Here is a 25,529-nt window from a genome sequence, read left to right as displayed (position 1 = left end):
CACTCAACAAAATAAATAAATTGTCAAAATACCACAACCCACAACCACGGTGTTTATTCAGGCCGGTTTCATTCTTAAGAGAACTGGAGGTAGAAATTGTGGTGAAAAAAATAACTATTAAACTATGATCTTTGTTGAGCATCTTCATCAGGCCATTTTTTTTCGGTTTAACGAAAAACACCGATTGGGAAATGTCAAATAAACATGCATTGCCCGACGAGCCGTGTAAATTTATAATCAGTCTTTTACTGACATCTAGTGAGCAAATAAAATACGACAGAACAGATTAGTTCACATTTGAGTCGTTTTCCATCCACACACTGAGCTGGACATGTTAGAATTAGATTTATCCATAGTCTAAATAAGTAGACTTAAGTGAACATGACAAAATCAGCGCTTATAGTATTGTAACGAATTGGGTTGTCTGTTCTCGTGTTGACAATTGTCTTTGTCTGAGTTGTGTTGTGTCCGATTTTTGTGAATGCGTCGCGCAACTCACTGGACTGGAAGTGTGTGCGAGCTAGCGCGCGCGCGCGCGCGCGCGAGAGAGAGAGAGAGAGAGAGAGAGAGAGAGAGAGAGAGAGAGAGAGATCCGTTAAAAATGACGGAGCGAGTTGTACGCGTGTGCCTCATGGTAATAGGAGGTGCGGTCTTCTTCACATCTGCCCTTTTGCTGTTTTATTTTAAATTTTGTATTATTATTAATATTATTGTTATTGTCATTATTATTATCATTATTATTATTACATGTGGCAGCACGGTGGACAGCTGGATGTCCTCATAGTGTAGAGGTCGGGGGTCGGTTGTGTGCGTGTGCGAGTTTGCGTATCTTTCTCCTGGGTTACACGCAGTTCAGGGGATGAGTTTGCGCATATCGGCTCACGAGGCTTAAGTGCAATATAGATTAATATAATAATTTCATTATTTAAATTGATTATGACGATTTGCCTGAATAAGACATGCCAAGTGTTCCCTTTTGCACTCTTTCACTTTGCTTTGGTAACAGCAGTCTTTTCGTATTTGACAAGAGACATGCTGCCTCTAAGCAAAGCACAAAGGTGATCAAAGGCATCAGAGAACCGACTAAAATCAGAATCAGAAATCCCTTTATTGTCATTGTACTCAAGTGTGCAACGAGATTAGAGAGCTCCCCTCTCCAGTGCAATATAACAATAATTCAGATAAATATATTAATTAGATAAATAAGAGAATAGTTAGTGCAATGGAAAATAATACTGAATAGGATATATAAAAACACATCACGTTGCTGTTCTGCAAAGTAAGGGTGGTCGTGTGTGTGTGTGAGAGTTTAGAATGGAGATGGCTCTTGGAAAGAAACAGTTTCTCAGTCTATTGGTCCTTGATTTGATGCACCTGTAGCGCCTGCCAGAGGGCATCAGGTCGAACAGGTGTGAGTTTGGGTGGGTAATCTCTTTGACGATATTGAGAGCCCTGCTGAGGCACCGGGCGGTGTAGATGTCCGACAGTGAGGGGAGAGGGCAGCCAATAATCCTTTGCGCTGTTTTGACCGTCCTCTGGAGCCTCACTCTGTCCGCCTCAGTGCAGCCGCTGTACCAGGTGGAGACACAGTACGTCAGCAGGCTCTCGATGGACGAGTGGTAGAAGGCCAGCAGCAGCTTCCAGTCCAGGTTGAATTTCCTGAGGACTCTCAGGAAGTGCAGATGCTGACGGACCTTCTTTACCACTGCTGTGGTGTTGTGACTCCAAGAAAGGTCATCGGAGATCTGTACTCCCAGGAACTTGAACGTGTGGACCCTCTCCACACACACGCCTTCGATGCAGAGGGGGGGCGGCACCGTCTTGTTCCTCCTGAAGTCGATGACGATCTCCTTTGTTTTTGCAATGTTGAGTTGCAGTCTGTTGTCCTCGCACCAAGCCGTCAGTCTCTGGACCTCCTCTCTGTAGGCTGTCTCGTCACCTTCCGAGATCAGACCGACCACTGTCGTGTCGTCAGCAAACTTGATGACGGTGTTGTTACCGTGGGCCGGGCTGCAGTCATAGGTGTAGAGGGCATATAGGAGAGGGCTCAGCACGCATCCTTGAGGGGAACCAGTGCTCACCGTACGGGTGGAGGACGTGTAGGGGCCGAGCAACACAGTCTGGAGTCTGTTGGTCAGAAAGTCCTTAATCCAGATGCGTGTGAGGGCAGGGAGGCCGAGAATGTCCAGTTTGGAGATGAGGATGTCTGGGATGATTGTGTTGAATGCCGAGCTGTAGTACACAAAGAGCATCCTGGCATAGCTCTGCTGTCGTTCCAGGTGGCCCAGCACAACATGCAGAGCAGTGTCGATGGCGTCCTCAGTGGGTCTGTTAGCCCGGTATGCAAACTGGTAGGGGTCCAGAGTGGGAGGAAGGCAGTCCCTGATGTGCTGGAGAACCAGCCTCTCGAAGCACTTCATGATGACTGGCGTGAGAGCAACAGGACGGTAGTCATTCGGGAGGACTGCGGGTGACTTTTTGGGGACAGGAATAATGGTGGAAGTTTTCAAGCAGGAGGGGATGACTGCTTGAGCCAGGGAGCGGTTGAAGACCCTGCAGAAAACATGTGACAGTTGGCGGGCACATGCTCTAAAGACCTTGCCTGGTATTCCGTCGGGTCCAGTAGCTTCCTGGGGTTAATAGCCAGGAGCGCGCGCCTCACATCGTGTTCCTCTACGGTGAGTGAGGGGGGGGGGGGTTGAGGCGAGGTGCGGGTGTGACGGTTGGGGCGAGTCAAAGCGAGCGAAGAGGCAGTTAAGCTCCTCTGCCAGCGATGCACTCGGGTCTACAGAGGTCGTGCTGCTGCCTCGGAAGTTGGTGATGCTCCGTAGACCCTGCCACACCTCCCGTGGTCTGTTGCTGGCAAGGTGGGACTCCAGCCTCCTCTTGTAGTTTTTATCAACAGTTAAAAAGTACAAAGTTAACAAATATGAGACCCAAGGGAACAAACAAAGGGCATGGATTCATGGCAAACAACAAACAGACAAGGTGTGAAAGAAACCATGGAACCAAATACAAGCAAACTGACAATGAGGAACACATGGACAAAACACGAGTGGCTGCGGGAGCTCATTGGAAAACGGGACCAGGTTGATGACTAACGAGCAAGACTGGACAAAACACCCAAAAACAAGACATAACTTGAAACAAATGTATTCAAAGCAATATTGAAGTCCACAAATACAGATTGTCACACTAGCAAATACAAATTGCTAATCTTAACTGAGTTAACAAAAAACAAAGGTTAGGTCTGATTTTGGAACAGACAGTGAGGAAAAAAATCATGTCAAATAATTTTTAGAGCTGTCAAGTGATTTCATTTTTTTAACTTGCAAACACGGAAAAATTGACATAATTGATCACGATTAATCCTCTTTTTGGATTACAATTTTTTACTAAGCATGCAAACGATATTTACTTGAGTAAAATCTTGTAATTAATGTGGAAAGAAAATGTAAAAGTATATTTCAAACTCAGACTGTTGTAGTTTTCTTTGATCTTTGAATATGATTCTTTTCCTGTCAAACAATGGAAAAACAGTTGAACGATACACTAAAGATGTACAACCAATAAGGTATTTGAATTTGGCTTTGCCAAGTGTGCAAATTATTTTGGATTTCTCCAATGAGCCGTCGAGCAAATTTGTAAAGTAAAACTATCTAAAAGTCCAGTCTTTGCGACAGAAACTCTCCTCTAAGTTTGACTATACAGTGAACAGAGAGGTCAGCTGCTATAGGAAGTAAATAAAACTGAATTAACTGAGTTGATTATTTTTAGTCCATTATAAAATTGTAATTAATCTCCATAGTTATTGCTTTAACTTTGACAGCCCTAATTTTAACAAACCAGGCAGCCAATGTCATTTTTTTAATATACTGTATGTACGTTTCTAAAGTTAACTAAGATTCAGCCAAGCAATTCCTGAAATTGATTATTTCTATTTAGCCTCGACTCAACCATCGCCGCTCCAAGGTAGACAAAACGCTCGATGTAAACTGCTTTCATTGGTGAGAGCATTTCAAAGCTTCACAGTGTGACATCATTAATGCTGACCTCTTGATTGGTTGGTCGGGTAAAGAATTGAAAGGTCAAAGCTTGTTAAAAGCTCTGCTATCTTCCTTGTCATTCGAGGATACTGGGGAACATCCAAGAACGCTTGAGAGATGTCGCCTGTGTTCGTGCTGAGGATTTTAAGCGGACTGATGCTTTATGCTTCATTTTGCGAACCCATAACTCAGTTTTGTACCCCACGAAACACTGTGCCCTATCCAAGTAAGTCTTCGTAGTGTATGCTTTTCTGTGTACATGATGAGAAGTCATTGTGTAATAAGTTGTTACGCTCACATATAATTACTACATATTTTTGTAAAAAAGATACTGATTCAAATCCCAAAGTCAAATAGTGTAGAGTGTGACATGTGAAAAGAGGCCATTTTTGTACTACCTGTTTGACTTGGATACCACACGAAATAATTTCCCCACTTTGATGAACTAGCACTTATTTGAGCATATAAACATTATAATATATATATATATTTAATGGCACAGTTAATCTGGTCTTGTCACATTTTTTAATTTTGCTTTACAATATTGTATTCATACTATAAAAAGGAATCGATAGTTTTCTGTTGGCTTTATTCCCACTTCAATCTGCGTAGTGTCACCATCCACAAAAGTTGAAAAACAGCGACATGCCCGTTTTAACGTAAAAGTAGAAAGTACAGATAACTGTACTGCCTTAAATATTTCTTAAGATATTGAGCGTGAACCGTTATTATTTTTTTAATCTTTTAATGAAATGTATATAATAGGATGACTTTGATAGCTCACAGTAAGTTTACCATCTTTGGCTAAAAAGCACTCAACATGCTATCAAAGCCGAATGTCATCGTTCACATGTTAACTATTGTTAACATGTGCAATAGTTAATATGTGCAGTAGCAGTATTGATTTCTTTGTTACTGAATTAATTTCAGGGAATAAAAAAAGCACTGGTTACATGGTCAAAACCAGTAGGAATAACTACTAAAAACGGTGTGCACGGCAGTGGTGCCTTGACATAAATCCCCCGTTTTTTTTTTTTTTTTTAGATAATGTGCCGTCATTTCGAACACCGGTTTTTAATTTTTTTTAATATATTTAATTTTTTATTTATATATAGTTTTAAATGTATTTATTTATTTACAAATATTCGGATAACATTGTTTTTAAAATAATCAAATAAATCCCCCGTTTATTTTTTCAGTCACAGCTGTACTGAGGTGAGAATAAAAGCCAAAGAAAAATAGCTAATTCAGATGTTATATGTCTATTCAGATCTTACAACATTCCGCGAGGATGGGATTTACAACTACAACACCATGCAGATTATGGAGGATCTGGGAGTGCTGATCGTGGCAGCCACAGAGGCTATTTTCGCCCTGGACATCAATGACATTTCTGTCATGAAGGCTTCTGTGAGTGCAATGTTTTAGAGCTGCCAAAGTATTCTTGTAATTATCCAAAAAGTAATTATGCACCAAGTTCAAGAGAGATTAGATGTTAACCTTCTGAAATGTAACATGCATTGCATGCTGATTGAATAGTACAAAAGAACAAAAAACATTACTGTAGTTTTGATAACTGCTCAATTAAAAATCTAACAAAAAAAATAAATAACATCTCAATTGCATAGCAGCTCTATACAGACTAGACAAAGAAAAAAATCACTGAACACAGTTGCAAGCTAAATTATGCAGAGCAGAACAAAATTGCATAAAAAAGAGATGTCAAAATAAATAAATAAAAAAGTGCTAAATTATATGATAATAATTTTACATACAGAGTTGTACTGTGTCTTTTTAGAATAAACGGAGAAATTTTGAACCAAAGAAGTTGGTGTTTTTATTTGGCTGGGGCACTACAAAATATTTAACACAATCATTTTTGTGGCAAAATACACCAGAAAAATCGTCTCATATGGCCGTTTTTTTAAGATGAGAGTAGTGTATTAATAAAATTATCTGTCAATTTTTTATTTACTGTGTCATATTTCCACAAATGTCAATATAAGATGAGAGTAGTGTCTTAATAAAGTGATCTGTTAAACAAAAAAAAGCCTTCTCTGGATCCATCTTGTGCCTCTAATTCGATTTGCAAGAGACCATTGTGCCCAGTGAACAACCAATCCAAAAGAGGGCGTGGCTTTTAAGATTTCAATCATCATACTGGACACACCCACTTGTGCTGACCATCTGTTACCTCAGAAATGCACCGACGGAATGGATTGTTAATATAACAGCAACTCTCAAATTGAATAAGTGAATAGCAAAAAGAAAATTTACATGTAAAACGTGAACTCCAATCACAGTATTGCTAGTAACGATGTTTTCAGCCTGTTTAATAAAACGTTCATTCCATTTTATTGTTTTTCATATAAATATATTTTAACTTTACAAGTTATTTTTCTTTAACTATTATGTGTAATATATATTTCAATTGACTCATTATTTACGTATAACTGCATATGATCCAAGTACCAAAGCTACTGTACTTGGAAAATCAGATTAAGCACAGAAAGTAAGTACAAATAATTATTTTCTCAATGTGATTTTACTTACTCAATCAGAAAGTACAAAACAGGTCAATTTTCACAATTTTATGCTTTGACGCTTTGTTTGTGTTGATGCAGGCAAAATGGCCACTATATAATACAGATGTATGCAAAATGGAAGTTCCAGACGAAAAGGTGTGTGATAAATTCTTTTGGTTATTTGTGCAGATATAAGTTGTATTTAGGCATACTTGTACAGCTAGAGCTGTTTGAGCGTTGATTCTGCTGTATACTGGTTCTTGTTTCAACAGGACTGTGTCAATTATATTCGGATCCTCCACAGAGTGAAGGAAAACAAAATCTTGGCGTGTAGCTCAAAATTACGCAACTGCAAATTTTTGGTAAGTTGAAAATGCGTACGTTTGTGAAGACGTGTAAATCATTGGCTTGCATTAATTGGATGGAGACTGCAGGGGTTTCAAGGCAAAATCTACCCCGAAAATTATTTGACCAATACATCTGCCCCCAGAGATGGCTAAAAACTCATATTCACAAATGCAATATCAATCAAAATACTATGTTTAGACGAGTGAAGGCGCATAAAAAAAATATATATTTTGACAATTTTTTGGAGGTTTAATTTCCCCTTTTAAATAATAAGTACATAGTTGGAACGACCTTGTCTACAATTACAACAACATAAATGTAAATATTAGAACTGTTTTGAACAAATCAATATTATAATCTGATGGCACGGTGGTTAACACGATGACCTCACAGTTCAGATGAGCGAGGTTTGTTTCTGGCTCCGGCCTTCTTGTGTGGAGTTTGCATGTTCTCCCTGTGACGGTGTAGGTTTTCTCCCGGTAATCCGGTTTCCTCCCTCATTTCAAAGACATTCATGGCAGGTTTATTTGAACCCTCTAAATCAGGGGTAGGCAAACTTTTTTATTGGTGGGCCACAATGGGTTGTAAAATTTGACAGAAGGAGCAGATGGATGGAGTGTTTTGGTAACCTCACCTCATTGGAGAAAAAAAAATACATTTAATTTTAAATGAAAGTGAAAGTATGATTGTGAGCTTGCATGGTTGTTCGTCTATGTGTGCCCTGCGATTGGCAGGCAAAACGTTCAGGTTGTATCCCGCCTATTGCCCGAAGACAGCTGGGATAGGCCCCAGGACCCCCATGACTCTCGTGAAAGAAAGGCCGCTTGAATGGATCGAATGTTACAATATTAACTCTTGAATAACTATTCCAAGAAAAAAAAATGTTCTCTTTTGCTGTCTCCTCAAGTTATTAGCTTAGAAAATAGTGCATTTCTCTACTTGAATATGATGCACTTGTGCTTAATGATTTCCTCGTATGGTGCGCTTCGACCATCATACCTCCTTGTCTCTCCAGACATGAGCAATCAAACCACGATAACCAAAGAATTACATCAGAATAATAATAGGATTGATTTTAAATCAGTAAAAGTGTTCCAACACAGCTAACACTATGGGCTACAAGGCACGTTGGATATACTTACTTGTGAGCATTGTTATATGTTATATGGTTATATGTGTTGCAGCACCGTTTCTGTATTGTTTGCTTAAAGTGTAACAAATTTGATCTGCCAATCTCATGCCCATTGTGTGGTTAACTGACACTTAGCACCATATTGAGTTGTCAAGGTCATGCTCAAGGGTCAGAGGAAAATAACAACCAATCGGCCGTATGTCAAAAAACTCGAAAGTTAGGTCACGAGCTCAAGGAATTTTTGATTGCTCGAATTGGTGGAAGGGCAAAAAAGTAGGCGGAAAATCAAATGTTGATGCAGAATAACATGTTTGTCAGCATTTGCACGAGGCATTACAAAATTATACCAAAATCAATATTAGGTTGTTTAGGGAAATAAGTCTTATATTTTATGATTTGTGCTTCAGATGTACGACAACAAGAACGGTATGTTGGAAGAAGGAGTCCAACATTTGTTTGGTGAGCCTGCTTCACATTCCGCACATGAAGGATTAGCTTCCATCTTGGTTGGTGAGTATTTGGGATTGCTGCTTTGTTGGACCAGCACAAAATATGACAAAATGATTACATTCAAGAATTATGAACTGGTCACATTTTTGCAAAGCTATCTGAATTCACTTACAGTAATTGATTCTATGGGCCGTATTTTCATAGACAAGCGCATTTTCATTTTTGTGCCATGGAAAATGTAGTTTAGCATGTTTGGGAATTTGACATACCATGCTGGGCATTCCAACGGATCGAGGGCCACCATACCATCATCTGCGAATGAAGATTTTGCAATTCCTTAAAAACATATATTCGACTCGTCAGTCATCTGCATGAACTCCAGTGAGTGTTTAAAATATTCACTATGTCCAAAGACTGAGTGTGAGGCCCTCTGGCAATTGAATATATAGGGAATGAGTGCATCTGCTTTGATCGGCCAGGAAGCAAGTCTTCTGTGTTCACCATCGTAACTGGGCAAATCCCCCTTTCTACCTGCACCTGTCTATGAAAATATGAAAAGAAAAACTCCACCGATGCACACAGTTAAACATTGTGCAAGACTTATTCTGGGTATGAAAATTGGGCCTTCTGTATGTGTCCAACAGGAGACAGTCTGTACGCTGCAATGGTGAGACACAGACTTTCACCTCCTGGGACAGACAATACGGTTCAACATATGCTAATGCATGCCAGTTTTTACACTGGTCGTCTTACTACTATAACTGAATGGACGACAGGTAAGTCCTCTTTGTCTTTTAAACAGCAGATGCATCAAAAATAATTGCTCTCTGTAAACAAGTACAGGTCCAATAAAATACTGTGAACTGTAAACGTACTGAATCAACTCCTATGCTTAAATTTAAAAAAAAATGTGTGCTGTGCGGCGCAGTGCTGGAATGAAGCATCGTCGTAATATTACAAACGGCCCAGCACGTCACAGCAAATTGAGCCAAGTCAAGTAACCCAATGTGCATTGTGGTCTTTTTTCCCAATTATATGCAGAAATGTTAAATGTTAGTTGTTGAGCAAGTATCATGCGAGCCAATAGCTCGAGCTTCCCTGTAAGGCTCCCTGCTTCACGTCACTGCATGACCCTACGATCCTTGTTTTTTTTCCCACCTTGTAATACTCCAATATCTAGAGCATGTGTGGGCAAACTACGGCCCGGGGGCCACATGCGGCCTGTTAAACGTTTTAATCTGGCCCGTGGAACGTGAAAAAAATGAAATGAATCAACCTTGTTAATATTTTATTTTCTAAGTATTGTGGTGTGTCAAAGACAGATATTTTGTTGTAATGCTTTTGTTCATTTTCATTTAAAATTAAATGTGTTTTTTTCTCCGATGGCGTGAGGTTACCAAAACACTCCATCCATCTGGTCCAGCCCCTCTGTCAAATTTTAGAGCCCATTGTGGCCCACCAATCAAAAAGTTTGCCCACCCCTGATCTAGAGATAGATTGATATATTTTTTTCAGGGCCAATACTGATTATTAGTAGTCAAGGAGGCAGATAACCAATATTTGAAGACAATAGTCATGTTTAGTAAAAGCAAAATAATGATGTCAAAATCTATCAAAATAAAAATCTTAACATCACTCTCCTGTGAAAAACACATATGCCCAACTCAATTCTTTTTTTCAAATTCCATGCTAGGTGGGATGTAACGTAGAAACCCCATTCACTTAACAAACTTAATAAATGGACAATTGGGTATTTCACAGGAAAGCAATATGTTTACTGAAGAATTTTTCAGATTTGTGGATTTTTTTAAATTTATTTTTTGTATTTTACTTTTTTATAATATTCCAACAAAGTTCATCAAGCTCCCAGGGCCATCAGCATATCTTTAAAAGTTACTCCCTGTATTTTTTCAGTGTAAATAAAATTCTCATAAATTTCAAAATCACAAATATTAAAATTTCACTTGTCTTTGCTTTGATTTCAAACAAAAGGTGTGGAGTGTTCCCAGGTTCAGTAGAATCTCATTAACTTAACTGAAATTTTAAATCAATAGTTAATTCGAGTTAACCCAGTTTTAAATGGTTCAGATCAGATTTAAATTAAAAAAAAAAAGGCAGATATTGGTCCAAATGCCTAATATCGGCGCAGATTTCATATTTATTTTCTATTTAATCTCTAATCTAATTTATATATTTAATTAAATTATTGTTGTATTGCACTGGAGAGCCCGTGACCCTAGTCAAGAGAAGCGGTACAGATAATTGATGGATGGGTGCACTGGAGAGGGGAGCGCTCTAATCTCGCTGCACACTAAGTACAATGACAATAAAGAGCTTTCTGCTTTCTGATAATCGTTATATTTGTAATCAAGATATCAACCAAAGTTGACTTTACATCATGATTCAGGTGGTAGTACAGCCCAAGATGCTTTGATTCTGGCCTTCAGAAAGTCCGCATTTCAGGGTTTATATTCTTGACAATAAAAGCAGTGCCACTGTGACTACTCCAAACATTACGAACATTGTGGAATATAAACGATGAATATTCCATCTAACAAGGTCTTTATATTGTCGGATTATTTGGACACTTTGTGAGCTTTAAAATTTTAGAAAATGCTGTCAATCCCAATCAAGTAAAAACTCAGGATATACTAATTTCGAAGGAAACAACAAACACGGTTCTAATTTAGTGAATTTGTTTCTACAGGCACATGTTCCACTACACTAGTCTATTTTATCATCTTTGTCTTTCTGTCATTTTAGAGCCTAACTTTGTCTACATGGACGTCCAAGATTCTGGGTTGTATTTATTATTCTCTGAGATGGACTGTAACAAGATGGTTCGAGGTTCGCGAGTGATTCATCTCGGCCTGGTATTTTTGAATAGTTTATAAAAATTCTTCATTAAAACTGGTTGACATACAGTATAATCAACTGTCGTTTTCATTTAGAAGAATGATCCCACGCATTCTGATTGGCACGATATGTGGCTTCAAAAAGCAGCACTGGATTGCCCGCTACCTGATCATAAAACGACCCCCATTGTGCAGAGCGCCTTCCTGTTGAAGCATGAGCTCACGACGGAGAGTCAATTCTATGTCGTCTTCACTTCACCGCTGTAAATATAAGCATTTAAGTCAGGTTTATCCAGTGTAACATTTTAAGGAGCCAGCATGGCGATGTTTCAAAAGCATTGTTATTTGGTGTTTCCAGGGATCGAGTATCGGCTGTATGCGTGTACGACATGGATTCCATTCGCAAAGTCTTGCACGAAAGCCTACCGTGCATGGCTCAGCACGTGAGTACGAATGTTTTGTTTATGTTTTACATTAGGCTTAAATAAAGTATATCAAGCCCTTCTGCTTTGATGAGGTGCTTATTGTTGAAGGACTCACTTTATTCAAGCGCATAGAACAAAAAAAAAATATTTACAACCAGCAAGTATCAGATCAAGCGCAAAATATCTTGACTACTGTCCAGTCAATAATCAGAATCATCTGAAAGTAATTTTGATACAACTTTGAACGTGCGATAATGCAGAAAGACATTGAGCATTTTAAATTGTCTAGCGCTGTGCAATATTGATCAAAGATAGCTACACAAATACATTACCTTAATCAATCATCAAAATCTGTGTGCGCAAAAAATGTGAGATTAACGTGTAGATCTGAAGACTTGTTGATTTATTGAACATATAAGCACATTACATGATAAAAACAAAAATTGGAAGAAAGAGAAGGAAAATCATCAGTAGATGTCAACTTGGTTTACAAGTTCAAAGAGAGTATGAAGAAGAAGGAAGAACGCTTATTATCTAGTCCTACCCCTTTGCTTACATATTAAATAATTCATGACACTGATGTTCTGAAATGAAATTCCTTCCTACCCATCGAGACGTCCTACCAATGACGACAGCGATTTCGTGGGTTTGGAGCTTTTTGTCCTACCTGTCGTTTGTTCATTTAAAAGTGGGGAGTATTTAATATTTTTGTATTCATTGAGTCTTATTTGAATTTTTCTCTGCTTCAAAATACACTGACGTGTGTTGAGCACCTTACTCACGCAGTATGTATGCAACACTCGTTTGATATCGCCGGTAAAAGTTGTCTGTAAACATATCTATGCATATACATATATAAATTAAACTGTCAGGACGTCCTACTTGCTTGTGTCTACGTGTATTTTACAAAAATATTTTCTTTAATTCTGCATGTAAACAAGATGATCTAAAAGCACACGGTAGAACTCTGCTGCCAAATTAGCCTCTGGTAGGAAGTTTCGCATGGGTAGGACATTTTGACAGATCAGGCTTTCAAATCAGCCCCTAGTAGGACGATTCGTACGGGTAGGGCATTTTGGCAGAACACCGGTAGATAATTTTTATTCTCAAAAAAGTATGCCATAATCGAAAATATACTTCTGCACCAGGTTTATACAATAACAAAATTTGTATATGAATGTTGATCATATTTATACTCGATTTATATTGTAGCTCTCTTCACAGCAACACTGACACAGGCGGTTCTTGAGAACGGGCATTTATTCCTTTCACATCTTCTGCGGTGGTCATGAATTGCACAGGACTTGCACACGCCATCACGGAACTTGCACACACCGTGTGAACTACATTTATAATGCAATACAACAGTGCAAATGAGACGCATACTGTCGACAAAGTAAACAAAAGCACAATAAATACATACTTCGTAGGGCGCTTGCCGTGAAAAGAGGTAAAATGTACGATAATCCATGAAAAAGTTCCTTTTAGTCTTCTTTTAGTGTCCTTTGACGCCAATCTAACTTGAAGCACGAGCATTAGCATTAACAGGTGGACATGCGCAGTTGAGTTACAATTAATGTCCTTGACTCTAAACATTCCGTAATACCGACATAAGAAATAAAAGTTCTGGACATGAAAACTATGTGACATTATTAACTATAATTAACATATTAACATGTTCCCTTCTTATTACATTTAAATAACACATCACCTATCAACACATAAAATTATGTATTAATTTCCAGCAAAATTACCCAAGTTTTTACGAACAAACTATAAATTATTATTTTCAAATCTAAGAGTTGCGAGCAACACTTACATATATAATTGAGTAGCTCTGCATTTTTAAACCATTTGAATGCCACAAGTGATTCACACCTAAATTCATTATCATAATTATTCCATCGAGTAAGACTTTTGCTTTATTTGTTTTAGAATAGGTTCAAACAACAATATGCTTAGCTGTTGTGTGTACGCGTGTGGAAATCCGAATGGAGAGGTGTTGGTATTTCTCTCAATTTGGCATCACGACCGACTTCTCGTATTCCCTCCCCTGTTACACATGCTGTGGTCATTTAAGTGGGTGATTTTCAGTTTACTCTAAAACAAATGGGAACATTGAAAATGCAAGATAATATATTAATAATTTTAATAGAAAATGCATTGCGCTTGTTAGTGAAAATGGACTACGCCAACGGGATGAGAGGAAATTCATAATCTGTGGAAAGTTCCCTCTTTTTTTCAATGTCTGTAAAGGTTGTGTGCTTCACTGGGCTCAGGGCCACTTCTGACCTTTCCGTGATTCACAAAGTCTGTAGCCCTTGCCTCGTCAGATTTTTTACCCAAAGTTAGGACTATGGTTCACTCTATCAGGCTGTGAAGTTGAAAGCACAGTCAACCAACAATGTTTATATTAATGATCATCATCTTTTGCCAATACCCCTAAGGCCAGAAAGTCTTATATAAGCTTGTGCATGGCCCCGACAACATTATCTTAGAAAAATGCATTTAGATTCTAATTGCACCTAATGATGAATCATGTTTCAAGAAAGTGTGTATTTGTTCCCTCAGTCCAAGACCTGTCAATTAGAAATCATCGATTCAATCAGACCGCTGCGGTATAAGTTGGGCAACCCTGATACACCTCTGCTGATCAAAGAGGGTGCCTTGCTGAGCCAGATAGTTGTAGAAAGTGTGACTGCACTGGATGGACAGAGACGTGAGGTCATGTTCATTGGCACTGGTAAGTCTGTGATTAGCCATACTTATACTACCATTCAAAATGTACTTTTTCAGTAAAGAATACTTTTTTGTCGTACCGTATATTGACTGTGATGGCGACCAGTTCAGGGTGTGACCTTCCTTTTTCAGCTGGGTTAGACCCCAGCACACCCGCGACCCAACAGATGATAAGCATGTTGAAGAATGAATGACTTGATCCGTGGTGCCAACTTATTGTCACCAGTTTGAATTATAACCGACTGACAAAGGTGTAAAGAGGACAGAAGAACTCGAAAAGTGACAACTCAACACCACAGCAAAGCTGGTGAAAACAAACGAAAGTAGCAACGATTCCAATTTTTCGATTTCTTGGGTAAACTCGATAAATGACTCAACTCGTCGTGGACTTAAAACTACATGACTTGACAAATCTTGCCTGTTTATTTAAAAAAATGTAGGGACACAAGTCTGAAGATTATTTCATTACATCTGGATTTGAGGACTGCTTGAAAAATTCAGGGACAAATACAGAATGGCTGCTTTAAAAAGCTCAGGTAATTAAACCTGACAGCTACACGTACCGTTTGCTACGCGAAGACTTGACTTGAGGCACAACTATGACATCTAATTTCTTCCTTCCTTTGCAGGAAAGACCGCAAAGACAAGTATTAAATTCACTAATTTAGCTCACTAATACCTGGTCAAACATGATATTTTGATTTTTAGCTCCACAAGACTTATATTCGCCAGTCGGCTCACTCCACCTGACGCGTCCCACTCGCTCGCTCGTTCCTTTTTATACTCCATATCCCTCCGCCAATACAACACAACAATAGTGCCCCTAAATAAGAAATAAAATAGATCTATACAAATATAGACATCCTAGTGAAAATAAATCATCTTACACTAACAAACAAGGCAACTGAGGTACATTTGCCATGACATTATTTTCTCAAGAAAACTAAGTAGTTGGCTGTCCTGAACTCTTCATTGTCTCCCGCTAGAGAATGGATTTATTCAGAAGGCCGTCATCGACAAAGGAGAGTCGTACATCATTGAGGAGATTCAAGTTTACAAAAATGAACACATCCGGACACTGCATCTGTTATCCAGCAAGGTGCAGTACATGACAAGTCCCAAATGTTTGCTAAGTCACAACCTTTCTTGTTGGCTACTGATGGGCCATTGTGCGTCTTAATGTGCAAACACAGGGCCAGCTGTTTGTGGGGTCAGATGTCAGTGTGGTCCAGGTGCCAGTCAGTGATTGCAGTCGCCATGACATATGCATGGACTGCATCCTGGCCAGAGATCCCTATTGTGCCTGGAACTTATTTAATAATCGCTGCGAATCCATCCGTGGCTTGTCCTCATTGTCCGCTGAGTCTAATGCAATACAGAGTTTGGACGATGTCTCCAGATGTCCCATACCCGGTATGTAAATTATTTTATGTGTGAGACGCCACATCCCAGAGCTATGTGTCAGTTAACTGGCAAAATACGGCTGATGACGAAGTATTTTATGATGATCCACTATTTTGATGGCTTGATACAAATAGTGGGTCTCGAGAACGCATCAGATTTTTGCTCAATTATTGTCACAATCACACTAATTTTGATAATAGTGGCCTGACATTTTCCCCACCCATCAGTTGGCAGCCACCGATCTAGATGAACATTAAACATTTTCTCTACATACAGCGAAGTCTTTGAATTGCAAGGAGCCACACTCATGTCAAAGCCAAACCACTAATTGGAGCAATATTTGCTTCAGATACATAAATGTTACACGGTAGTCGTGACTAGAAAAAATGTTAGACTTTACTACCGTTATATAGTCTTTCTATCTTCAAATTTCTCCAAAAACAAAGATGTTGGTGTTCCATTTTTAGATCCTGTACCAGTGGTGAACTACGCTTTGGTTCCAGGGATAAACATGCAGCTGACCTGCCAGGCTGCCAACAATCATGCACAGGTCCTGTGGTGGTTAGACAATGAAACACTTAACTCCACAAACAAGTACCACATTTACAGCCACGGTCTCATTATTATGAACATTGATGAATTGGATGCCGGCTTGTACACATGTAGCTCCTCGGAACTCATCAATGGCATCCTGTACAGCCGGAAAGTGGCTGCGTATCGCTTACAGGCTGGCCGCATTGGGTTTAATTCTGCAGCATTTCAATGTTTCCGCAGGCCAATTTTTCTGGTGCCCGTGGTTCTGCTGTCACTGTTTTGTCTCTCCCTGGCAACCTTCATAATATGGAAATGGAGAAGGCATGCCGCTCAGGATAAGCAGATATACGGCACAGAGATGGTCACCTGTGTAAACTAAACCTCTCATGAGCCAATATACGTTTCAGTTTATTTGTTGTTTGTACCATGTAAAGGTACTTGACCTGTGATAATTTGATTAGAAAAGATTCAGAAACGCATGTCTGTCTAATGTGAAAAATTCAGGAGGCTGAGCACAAACCAAGCATGAAATCAAAATAAATTGTCTAAGGGCCTCATCATACCGTTCCACCCTCGGAAAGTCAGTACACGCCGTCTGTTTGGTGTAGCAAGCCACATTTTAAAGTCGGAGCAGTTGTTGAGTCGGCCTGTCGGGTTAAATAAGCACTGTGATTTGCTGTTAGCTCGCAAGTCAATGCAATTGACAAGAAGTGGCAAAAGCCGAAAACTGAGAATTGAAATTATTTCTCAAGAACTGAAAATGTAAACTATTTCTCAAGAACCAAATGAACTTTGCTCATTTTTCACATCTCCTCTATGGACATAATGGCTGGCTGGACAGAGGAGAGCAAAGACGAAATAATCACTCAATGACAAAAGACCGCTGTTCGTCCGTCCAAGGCTGCGCAATGATGGCATGGAGGGGTACAACTCACGCAAGTACAGAAAAGCCGTAGTTGCCGTCATTTTTTTGGTCCGACATGCCAACCTCTAGGCCGATGGCAGTGTGGTGTGTAGAAGCCTTAAGACAGGATTGCCCCGTGGAACAGGTCTGGAACTGGATGAATTTGGATGTTTATGAGTGTCCCAATGAATCATAACCTCTTTTGTGTCACAGTGTATTATGCTAAATGAAGAGGAATTAAAGAAATAAAATTTGTTTTGGAATAAGTCGTGTCAATAATTTGTACAGCTAACAGACAAATGTAGGCTGGTGGATTTATTTGCAACAGCTTAAGAGAAATGAAAAATGAAACAAAAAATCTTTGGTTTTATGGGTTACCGTATTTTTATGGCCAAAAGATGCGCTGTATTTCTTTGTTTAATAATTCCATTCAGCCTCAGCCAATCACATGGCTGTTGAGAGAAATGTGTGTGCTTTGGGCGGCGTGTTTTTATTTATTGCAGTCTGTTGTCTAAACCTGGGATCTTTCTTGCAATAACATGAATGATAAGACAGACTATGACATCGTGGACAGCTGCCCTTTTGTCCAGCTTTCTCATGCACCATTACCCAAAAAACGTATTGACATAATGTATTTTTCACAGTCAATTCGAAATAGATGTCAAACTTTGGCCAGCAGGGCGTGCTAACATGCACTCTGGAATGCCCCAAGGGGATCGGGCATCAATGGTTGAGAGAGTAGCTCAGTCTATACGATAGACACGTCGGATTACAAGGCGTCTTGTTTGTTTTGGGGAAGATTTGGGACTTTACAGTGCGTTTGATGTTCGCGAAAATACGGTACACGTAGAAGAACGGCCCTCAATTTTGAGTGTTCAATTAACTTACCATGCATGATTATGGGAGGAAAACAGGGTATCGACAGAAAACCTACACATGGAAAATATGCAAAGGACATAGGAGGGCCAGAGCCAGGATTCCAACCTACAAACTGCACTGTCAGGAAGACATGCTAGCCTGTCGGCCACCATGTTGCTTCAGCTCAACCAGCAATGAACTACAATATAATATACTCTATAATAAAACTACAAAGTAAAGTTTCTCCTTCACTAGTTAGGGTTTCGGGTTCATTGGTTAATTAAATGTATGAATTACAATTACAGGTTAATACATTTATCCATTCATTTCATGTTTTGCTAATTAACCGAAAATTCAGACCAATCTACCGGTTAATACAACCAATATAAGATTAACCAACTAGTATTTTTTTGGGGGGGGGGAATTGGCGGCACGATGACCTCAGAGTACAGAGGTGTAGGGTTCGATTCCGGCTCCGACCTTTCTTTGTGGAGTTTGCAAGCTCTCCCCGTTTCTGAATGGGTTTTCTCCGGGTACTCGGGTTTCCTCCCAAATTCCAAAAACATTCATGGTAGGTTGGTTGAACACTCTAAATGGTCCCAAGGTATGAGTGTGAGCGTGGATGGTTGTCTTTGTGTGCCTTGCGATTGGCTGGCAACCAGTTCAGGGTGTACTCCGCCTCCAGCACCCCCACAACCCTTGTGAGGAGAAGCGGTTCAGATAGCGGCTAGCCTGCTCGATAATAGCAGCTAATATTAAGCCATTTCATCGTGGACCCATCCAGACGCCCATAACATGAAACCAGAATCAATCATATTTCTCTTTCTTTATTATCAGCAATTAGTCAAATACATACAAATAGTAGGAAAGGACAGAGTTCATCTGCAACTTTGTTTTTCACACATCAATTGTATCCCCACATTCACTCAGCTTGGATTGATTTTTCTTTACTTCAATTTTTCAGTACAAAAGTGAAAGAAAAATATGGTACATGAATAATTTAAAAAGTATTTTTCAGTTTATTTACAACTCATATTAAACGAAACATAAATTAAACATTCCATTAATTTACTGGCAAATAGCTTCATACAATATTGGACAGTCAGGCAATTACATGTTTCGGCATTGATAATGAATACATTGTATACTTTCTGTACTTTCAAGTGCACTGACAGATGTCGACACATCTTATCCTTTTGCAAATGAATGTCAATCCTCGAGAGTTGAATGTTGGTATTTCCCATGAACTGCAATACATCTGCAACTGCATCTTGAAGCTCACCCATTATGGTACAGTATCAAAGAAGAAAACCGATGATTACGTGGATACATTTATTCATGAATGAATCTTCCTAGATGTGTACTGTATCTTGAAGATGTGAAGAGTGGAACCTCCAGAACTATTTTATCGGCATCAAGCATTACTGAAGACTTTCTCATAAAATACAAAGGCTTTTGGAAACATACTTATGCTCAAGCATCCAAAATAGCCATCAAATGAGGCCGTTAAAATAAGGCATCATAGGCCTGTAATATTTGAAAACAAGCCAAAGGTCAAAGATTCATGAGAGAGAACATTTAAATCAGGACGCAGTCAGACCAAATCAGAATATCCGAGGCATCCTACGGCATCGGATGAAACGATGCATGGACGCATAACAGGAAATATGATAATTGTCTATTGGCTTTAGTTTTAGACGTAATTAAGATTTATAACTAAATTCAATCACCAGAACACAATCTTGTATGATTTTGGTCCCCCATTCCATAACACAATTGTTGATGATGTGTCCATACCCTGTGGCTTGAATCAAGACACTTAAGTGTATCAATAATCCAAAATTGAACTCATCAGTATAAGCCACAAGCCAAAACCATTTGAGATTCACTGAACACACAGAGCTTGGGAAGAGTAGCTGTACAGGTTAGAAAGGTATGTTCAGAGACAATAAAAATATTTACAGTATCCCATCATATGCAGTCAAAAACATTGGGAGGTCTTGGCCCCCTGCCCAACAACAAAAAAAAAGAAATAGCACAATGTACACCAGCTTGTCTTGAGAGATGAGTAGAACTTGCTGCACTAATATAGTGCAAAAATGATGCCTGAAAAACAACAAAAGCAAGAGGCAGGCAAAAGAGAGAGTTGCTGTAAAGTTCAGGTTAAGTTTCTCTTTTTGGCCCATACAGAGTCCACTCATATGTGACAAAATGAACAAAAGTACAACTGAAGATTTGTGCTTACCAGGAAAAAAAAATCTGAGTAATGTAAATCCAAATACAGCAGAGAAAGGCAAACTTCCAGATGTAGGAAGTGAAATAAAGTTATAAAGGCTTTTGTGAAACAGAAACAAGAAGAAGACCATCAAGGAAGAAAAAGCTGCTAATGAGCTCAGATTTTGATTTGTGACATTTTGAGGTTTTCTTTCAACGCTTTCCATGCGGGGGCAAATGTCTGTAGATCAGCATGGTAATCGGAAAGACTCCTACATGTCGGCGTCTCCATCATAGGCCAGTGTCAGTGGCTTCAGTCTGTTGTTCATCTGTCGTCGCTGTGGTTTCTTTGGCTTCTTGCTGCAAGATAAAAATAAATCAAGAAAAATAAATGAATACATTCTAGGCGATTATATTCAACAAGCTCAGAACAACTCTAAAATCATATTGATTGTACACTAGCTTTAAAAAAAAAAAGAACTGTTGGGCTTAGTGATCTAAAATATTATTACGGCATTACCGTATTTTCGCAACCATAAGGCTCACTTTAAAGTCCCAAAACAAAAGAGGCGCTTTGTCATGCAACACGGGTATTGCAAAGACTAAACAACTCTCTCGACCATTGGGCCTGATTTATTTCTTTTGGGGAGATGAATGGCATGAGAGATGCACGTTTTGTGTTCATTTTATTTCTTTGTTTCATGGTTTGCTTGTATGCTCCTCAGAGATATTTTTGTTTTCGATTTGAAACCGTGACTCTAAGAAGTGTGGTGACCAGTGACGTCCCTCCCCTGGCGTTAGATGTGTTGCCATGACATCTTTCATCATTCTGAGATGCTGCATCTGACAGCGATCCCTTATTCGCATGAGTGCTGGCATGCGCGAGCTAGAGCTGGCATGTGTGAGCTAGCGCATGCGCCTCGTAGTGCGGCGCGCCCAGTCTAAGCATTCAAGACAGAATTATCACTCTCAACTGGTGCTTCGCCCTTTGATTCAGCGCGTCTTTTGGCAGCAAAAACACAATAGTTAACTCTCATGGTCTCCTTTGTCTGTAAAAAATTGTAAAACTCTACTTTGAAAGATGATAGGGGCAATATCTAGCGAGAGCCTGAATCCAGTCAGCAAGGCTATTTATGTTAAGTCCGCAAAAGGCTTGAAGTGAAGTCAAAATGATGTTGATTGGAAGCTCACCTCCACCACCAGTGATGAAAAAGAAATGATTAAAGATGCATCACAGGGAATGAGGACACAAATGAAAGTCGGCCAGGGAGTAACATAGATGGCCCTGATTAACTCATTCGTTGGTCCAGGTCAAATGAATGTATGTTTTGTCTTCCATACACGTCAATGGCAGTGAATGAGTTAAGTGATTAGAGTTTCTAAGTGAGGTGTGGAGCATTGTAGTGAATGCTGCTGCGGCTGTTGCAATGGTTGAGAAGGTTGTTGGACGGCATATAGCTGCTGTTGCTTCTGGAGTTGGCAGAGCTCTTGCTGTTCTAGGTTCTGGCAGGTAGGGCAGATGTAAGGCACTGTGTAGCTGTTTGGCTCCATCCAGTACACCCCATCTGCAGGGGACTTGGAGTTTGGCTCATGGCAAAGGCAAAAACCATAACGACTAAATAGAGAATGTGAAGGGTGAAGGTGGAGAAAGGGAAAAAAAAAAAAAAAACATAAAATGAAAGATGAAATGATCATGGAGACAAGAATAACAAAACCAAAACAACTGAGTTAAATATGGACGGCGATGTAATGGAGATCAACCTGTCTATTACAATAACTGACAAACCCCAATTTCAATGAAGTTGGGATGAATACCCTGATTTGCAGATCCTTTTGAACCAATATTCAATTTAATGAACTACATGTTTACGACTGTGTTATATCACCTTTCCAATTAAAGACTCCCAACAAGCTACAAGCGTTAGGGAACCGATGACACTAATTGTTGAAGTTTGTATCATATTTGCTTGATGTACAACTTCATTTTCTCAACAATCTGGGGGCTCCGTCGTCATATTTTTGGGTTTCATAATGTGCCACACATTTTCAATAGGCAGGTAAAACAGCCAGGCAAGTCTGATGCACGCACCATTTTACTCCGAAGCCACACTGTTGTAACATATGCAGATGTGCAAGTTATGCTGGTTGTAAACTTCTGCAATGATAATAATAATCCTGTCCTGATGCTTTTCCGCTTTGTCCAGTGTGGACTCGTCAGACCACAGCACACTTTTCCACTTTGCGTCAGTCCATCTCGGTTTGAGCTAGCCGCTTCGGGGTGCTCTTTTTACAAGCACTCATGGCACTCGCCTGTTTCCAATGAACTTGTTAGCCTATGTAATGGTACAATTTGTTACGCATTCGAGCGCATTCCTAGTCTGTTATACTTTCCGTCACACATTTTATGTAACATGTTGCAGGCATCAAATTCAAAATGAGAACATTTGAAAAAAAATAAAGAAGTGATCTTAATCAGTTTGAACATGAAATGTTTTTGTAGTGTATTCAGTTGAATGTTGGTTGAAAAATATTTACAAATCCTTGTGTTCTGTTTTTATTTACATTTGACGCAATGTGTCAACTTCAATGAATGGGGCTTCGTAAATTCTTTTTATACAATCTGCCATTACATGGCTGTATAACCAGGAATAATTATTGAAAGGTTTTAGTCTGGTTAGCCAGTTTTAGTCCTTCCAAACATTTTGCATCTTGGTATTTCCTACCAGCTCAACCTTGCCAACACACAAGGGAATTATTTTCCAGATTCTCCATTTTTATCATGATTATATTTTAATGACGGCCCTTTGCGTCGTACCTTATTGTGTGTTTTTAATTTATTTGTTTGAACATTTGATCATCATTTGTGGGTTGGTTGATTTATTAGCATAATCTTGAAAAAAACTACACAGCCAATTTCCAGAACTCCTTTGTGGAGGGGTGGAAAATGAGAAGGAAGATCCCCATTAAATTTTCATTAAATTTGTACAAAAATGTGGATAGAAGAAATTAATTTTCACCTTTTTATGATACCTGTCCATTAATAAACTCCACAAAAAGGAACGTAAATACTTTTCAGTTTTGCAAAGTTCTCTTATACCCTCATGTTCAGTCACAATGGAACTTTTCTCTCTTCAGTGCATGCTATTCTGATCTCCATTAAATCACTAATGATGATGTTAATGTGACTGAAAATGTAACTGGAAGTGCACAACATCATCAGGCAAGCGTTGGTACATTACCATGCTAAGTAAGTCATTGACATGATAAAGACGAGAAGAACAAACACTCCTGCTGCTACTCCGTACACCCAGGTCTTGAGCTTTCCATCTGTAATGAAATATTGTGAGTGAGATTATGCTGTTTTATACACTACATCCGTTTATTTGTTGAATATTTCATTCTTTGATCACAAGGGGGCAGTAGAGCTCTGCCCAATGGTTCATCAGACGTCTGCACTCCGCAGTGCTAAAACCGAACAGACAGTCGTTTACAGATCTGATTGCCGTGCCGTAATATGACCAAACTAAATGAATACAAACACAGTAATGTGTTTTTTCAGCGGCTTCAGTCAGAATTCCTTGTTGTGTTGGGCATTGCTCTTCTGTGACTGCTCGTTAACATCATCTCTACAGCACGCTATCCATTTCCCTGTCAAAAAAGCATGTCAGTGTTATTCATCAGAGCAGGGGAAAAGTCAATTAGTCAGTCCCTTAATGACCATATTAATTAATTAAATGAAAAAACATTTCAACCATGTCTAACTGAATCATTTTAACTGTTCAACATTAAATTATGGCTGGTGTTCTCTCCACCTTCAGAGCAATTTGCCTCACGTGACATCTTCTTTTGAACTGACACGTTCACACGACAGTTCATATGACAGGTGAGAAGACGGCTAAAATGACCACACGAGCAATTTGCAATTTTTCTCAATCACTCTGCCTTGGTCAAACTTCCTGTAATGATCTGTTCACTTGTGGTGCCATCGGAAAAAGCTCTGCCTTTTGCCACCTGGAAATACGTGCGACGTCATGATGACAAGGTCTCTGCTTGTTTAAAAATAAAAATTTAATAAATAAAATAAAAAATATCCTGAACTAATGTACCATATCGTTGTAATAATGATAATGAGCTGTGCCTTCATTGAAATTGACATTGCAAGAAAGATCTGTGGGGAGGGTGTCAACCTGGACCAAATGGCTGCAGAAACCAGGTACGTCCCACCCTGCCAGGTGAGCTGACGGCCGGCTGGGTGGGGTTGAAGGCTCGGATAGTCTTGACATCTGCCTTGTTGTCACCGGCAGTGGGGATCTCCAGCACTGGGATAACAGTGCACTGGTCCAGTAGGCCGTCAGAAGTCATCACTTCTGTGTAGCCCTCCTCACAACCGCAAACACCCGACTGACACAAAGAGAGAGTGCAGTTATAAAACAAACAACGGACCACTGCTTGACTTAATAAGGTGAGCAGGATCTACCGCTTGGGTGTTCCACTTACATTTGAGAGTAAATATTCACATAGTGTTTGTTTGCATAGTAGTTAGTGTGTTTGTTTATATTGAGAAACAGTATCCACCAGGGGCCGTCAATCCTGTTCCTCGAGGTCCACTCTCCTACCTGTTTCCATCTCTCCCTGTTGCAACGTATCCGATTCAAATGATCAGATAATCAACAATGTCTGCAAAAGCTGGATAAAGATCCTGATCATTTGAATGAGGTGTGTTACAGCAGGGACCTGGAACAGGATTGAAGACCCCTGGTATATGCAGGAAAGACAAAAATGCAAAGCAACTACTTGGGTGTAATATCAGCAACATGACAGAGGGTGGCGAATACAGAGCTGCCAACCTATAGAACAAACCGGAACAACTTGTCTGAATTTGACTATTTTGAAAATGATGTAATAAAAACATGAATACAGGACTGTTATTGCATTACTGTTTTATGCAGCTTTTGATCTCTGTTTGTGTGTCTCTTGTGATGTATATTTTCTCTTGTTTCTGCTCAAACCTCGTTATGTCCAACAGCATGTTCAAATCACTAAATCATAACCGCAGAGGGTGTACACCAAACCTGCCATACTGCATTTTGCAAAA

At 39.4% G+C, this 25,529-nt stretch overlaps 2 protein-coding genes across 2 annotated transcripts in view; one reads left to right on the top strand and one right to left on the bottom strand.

Moving 5' to 3' along the window:
* The first annotated feature begins 4,163 nt into the window (after positions 1–4,163).
* LOC148321037 (semaphorin-4E-like) lies at positions 4,164–16,837 on the top strand. The gene is made up of 13 exons (XM_088319449.1): positions 4,164–4,272; positions 5,317–5,456; positions 6,671–6,727; positions 6,844–6,933; positions 8,459–8,510; positions 9,146–9,168; positions 11,552–11,619; positions 11,715–11,799; positions 14,353–14,524; positions 15,507–15,619; positions 15,714–15,933; positions 16,392–16,638; positions 16,699–16,837. The coding sequence occupies exons 1-13, from the start codon at positions 4,164–4,166 to the stop codon at positions 16,835–16,837; spliced, it is 1,515 nt and encodes a 504-aa protein (XP_088175575.1).
* Positions 16,838–19,031: 2,194 nt separating this feature from the next.
* Positions 19,032–25,529, bottom strand: part of LOC148321036 (thrombospondin type-1 domain-containing protein 7A-like) — a 71,985-nt gene continuing 65,487 nt past the window's right edge. Inside the window, exons 26-28 of the mRNA XM_088319044.1 lie at positions 24,622–24,835; positions 23,674–23,761; positions 19,032–20,794 (exon numbers count right to left, since the gene is read on the bottom strand). Of these exons, the coding sequence (XP_088175170.1) occupies positions 20,707–20,794; positions 23,674–23,761; positions 24,622–24,835 (390 nt within the window). The 3' untranslated portion in view covers positions 19,032–20,706. The remainder of the gene's footprint in view (positions 20,795–23,673; positions 23,762–24,621; positions 24,836–25,529) is intronic.

Source organism: Idiotropiscis lumnitzeri, chromosome 16 (genome assembly GCF_059441095.1).
Source record: "Idiotropiscis lumnitzeri isolate Australia: NSW breed Sydney's pygmy pipehorse chromosome 16, RoL_Ilum_1.0, whole genome shotgun sequence".
Lineage (NCBI taxonomy): Eukaryota > Metazoa > Chordata > Actinopteri > Syngnathiformes > Syngnathidae > Idiotropiscis > Idiotropiscis lumnitzeri.
The sequence above is the reverse complement of the archived record's forward strand: the minus strand, read 5'-3'. Positions and strand labels throughout refer to the sequence as shown.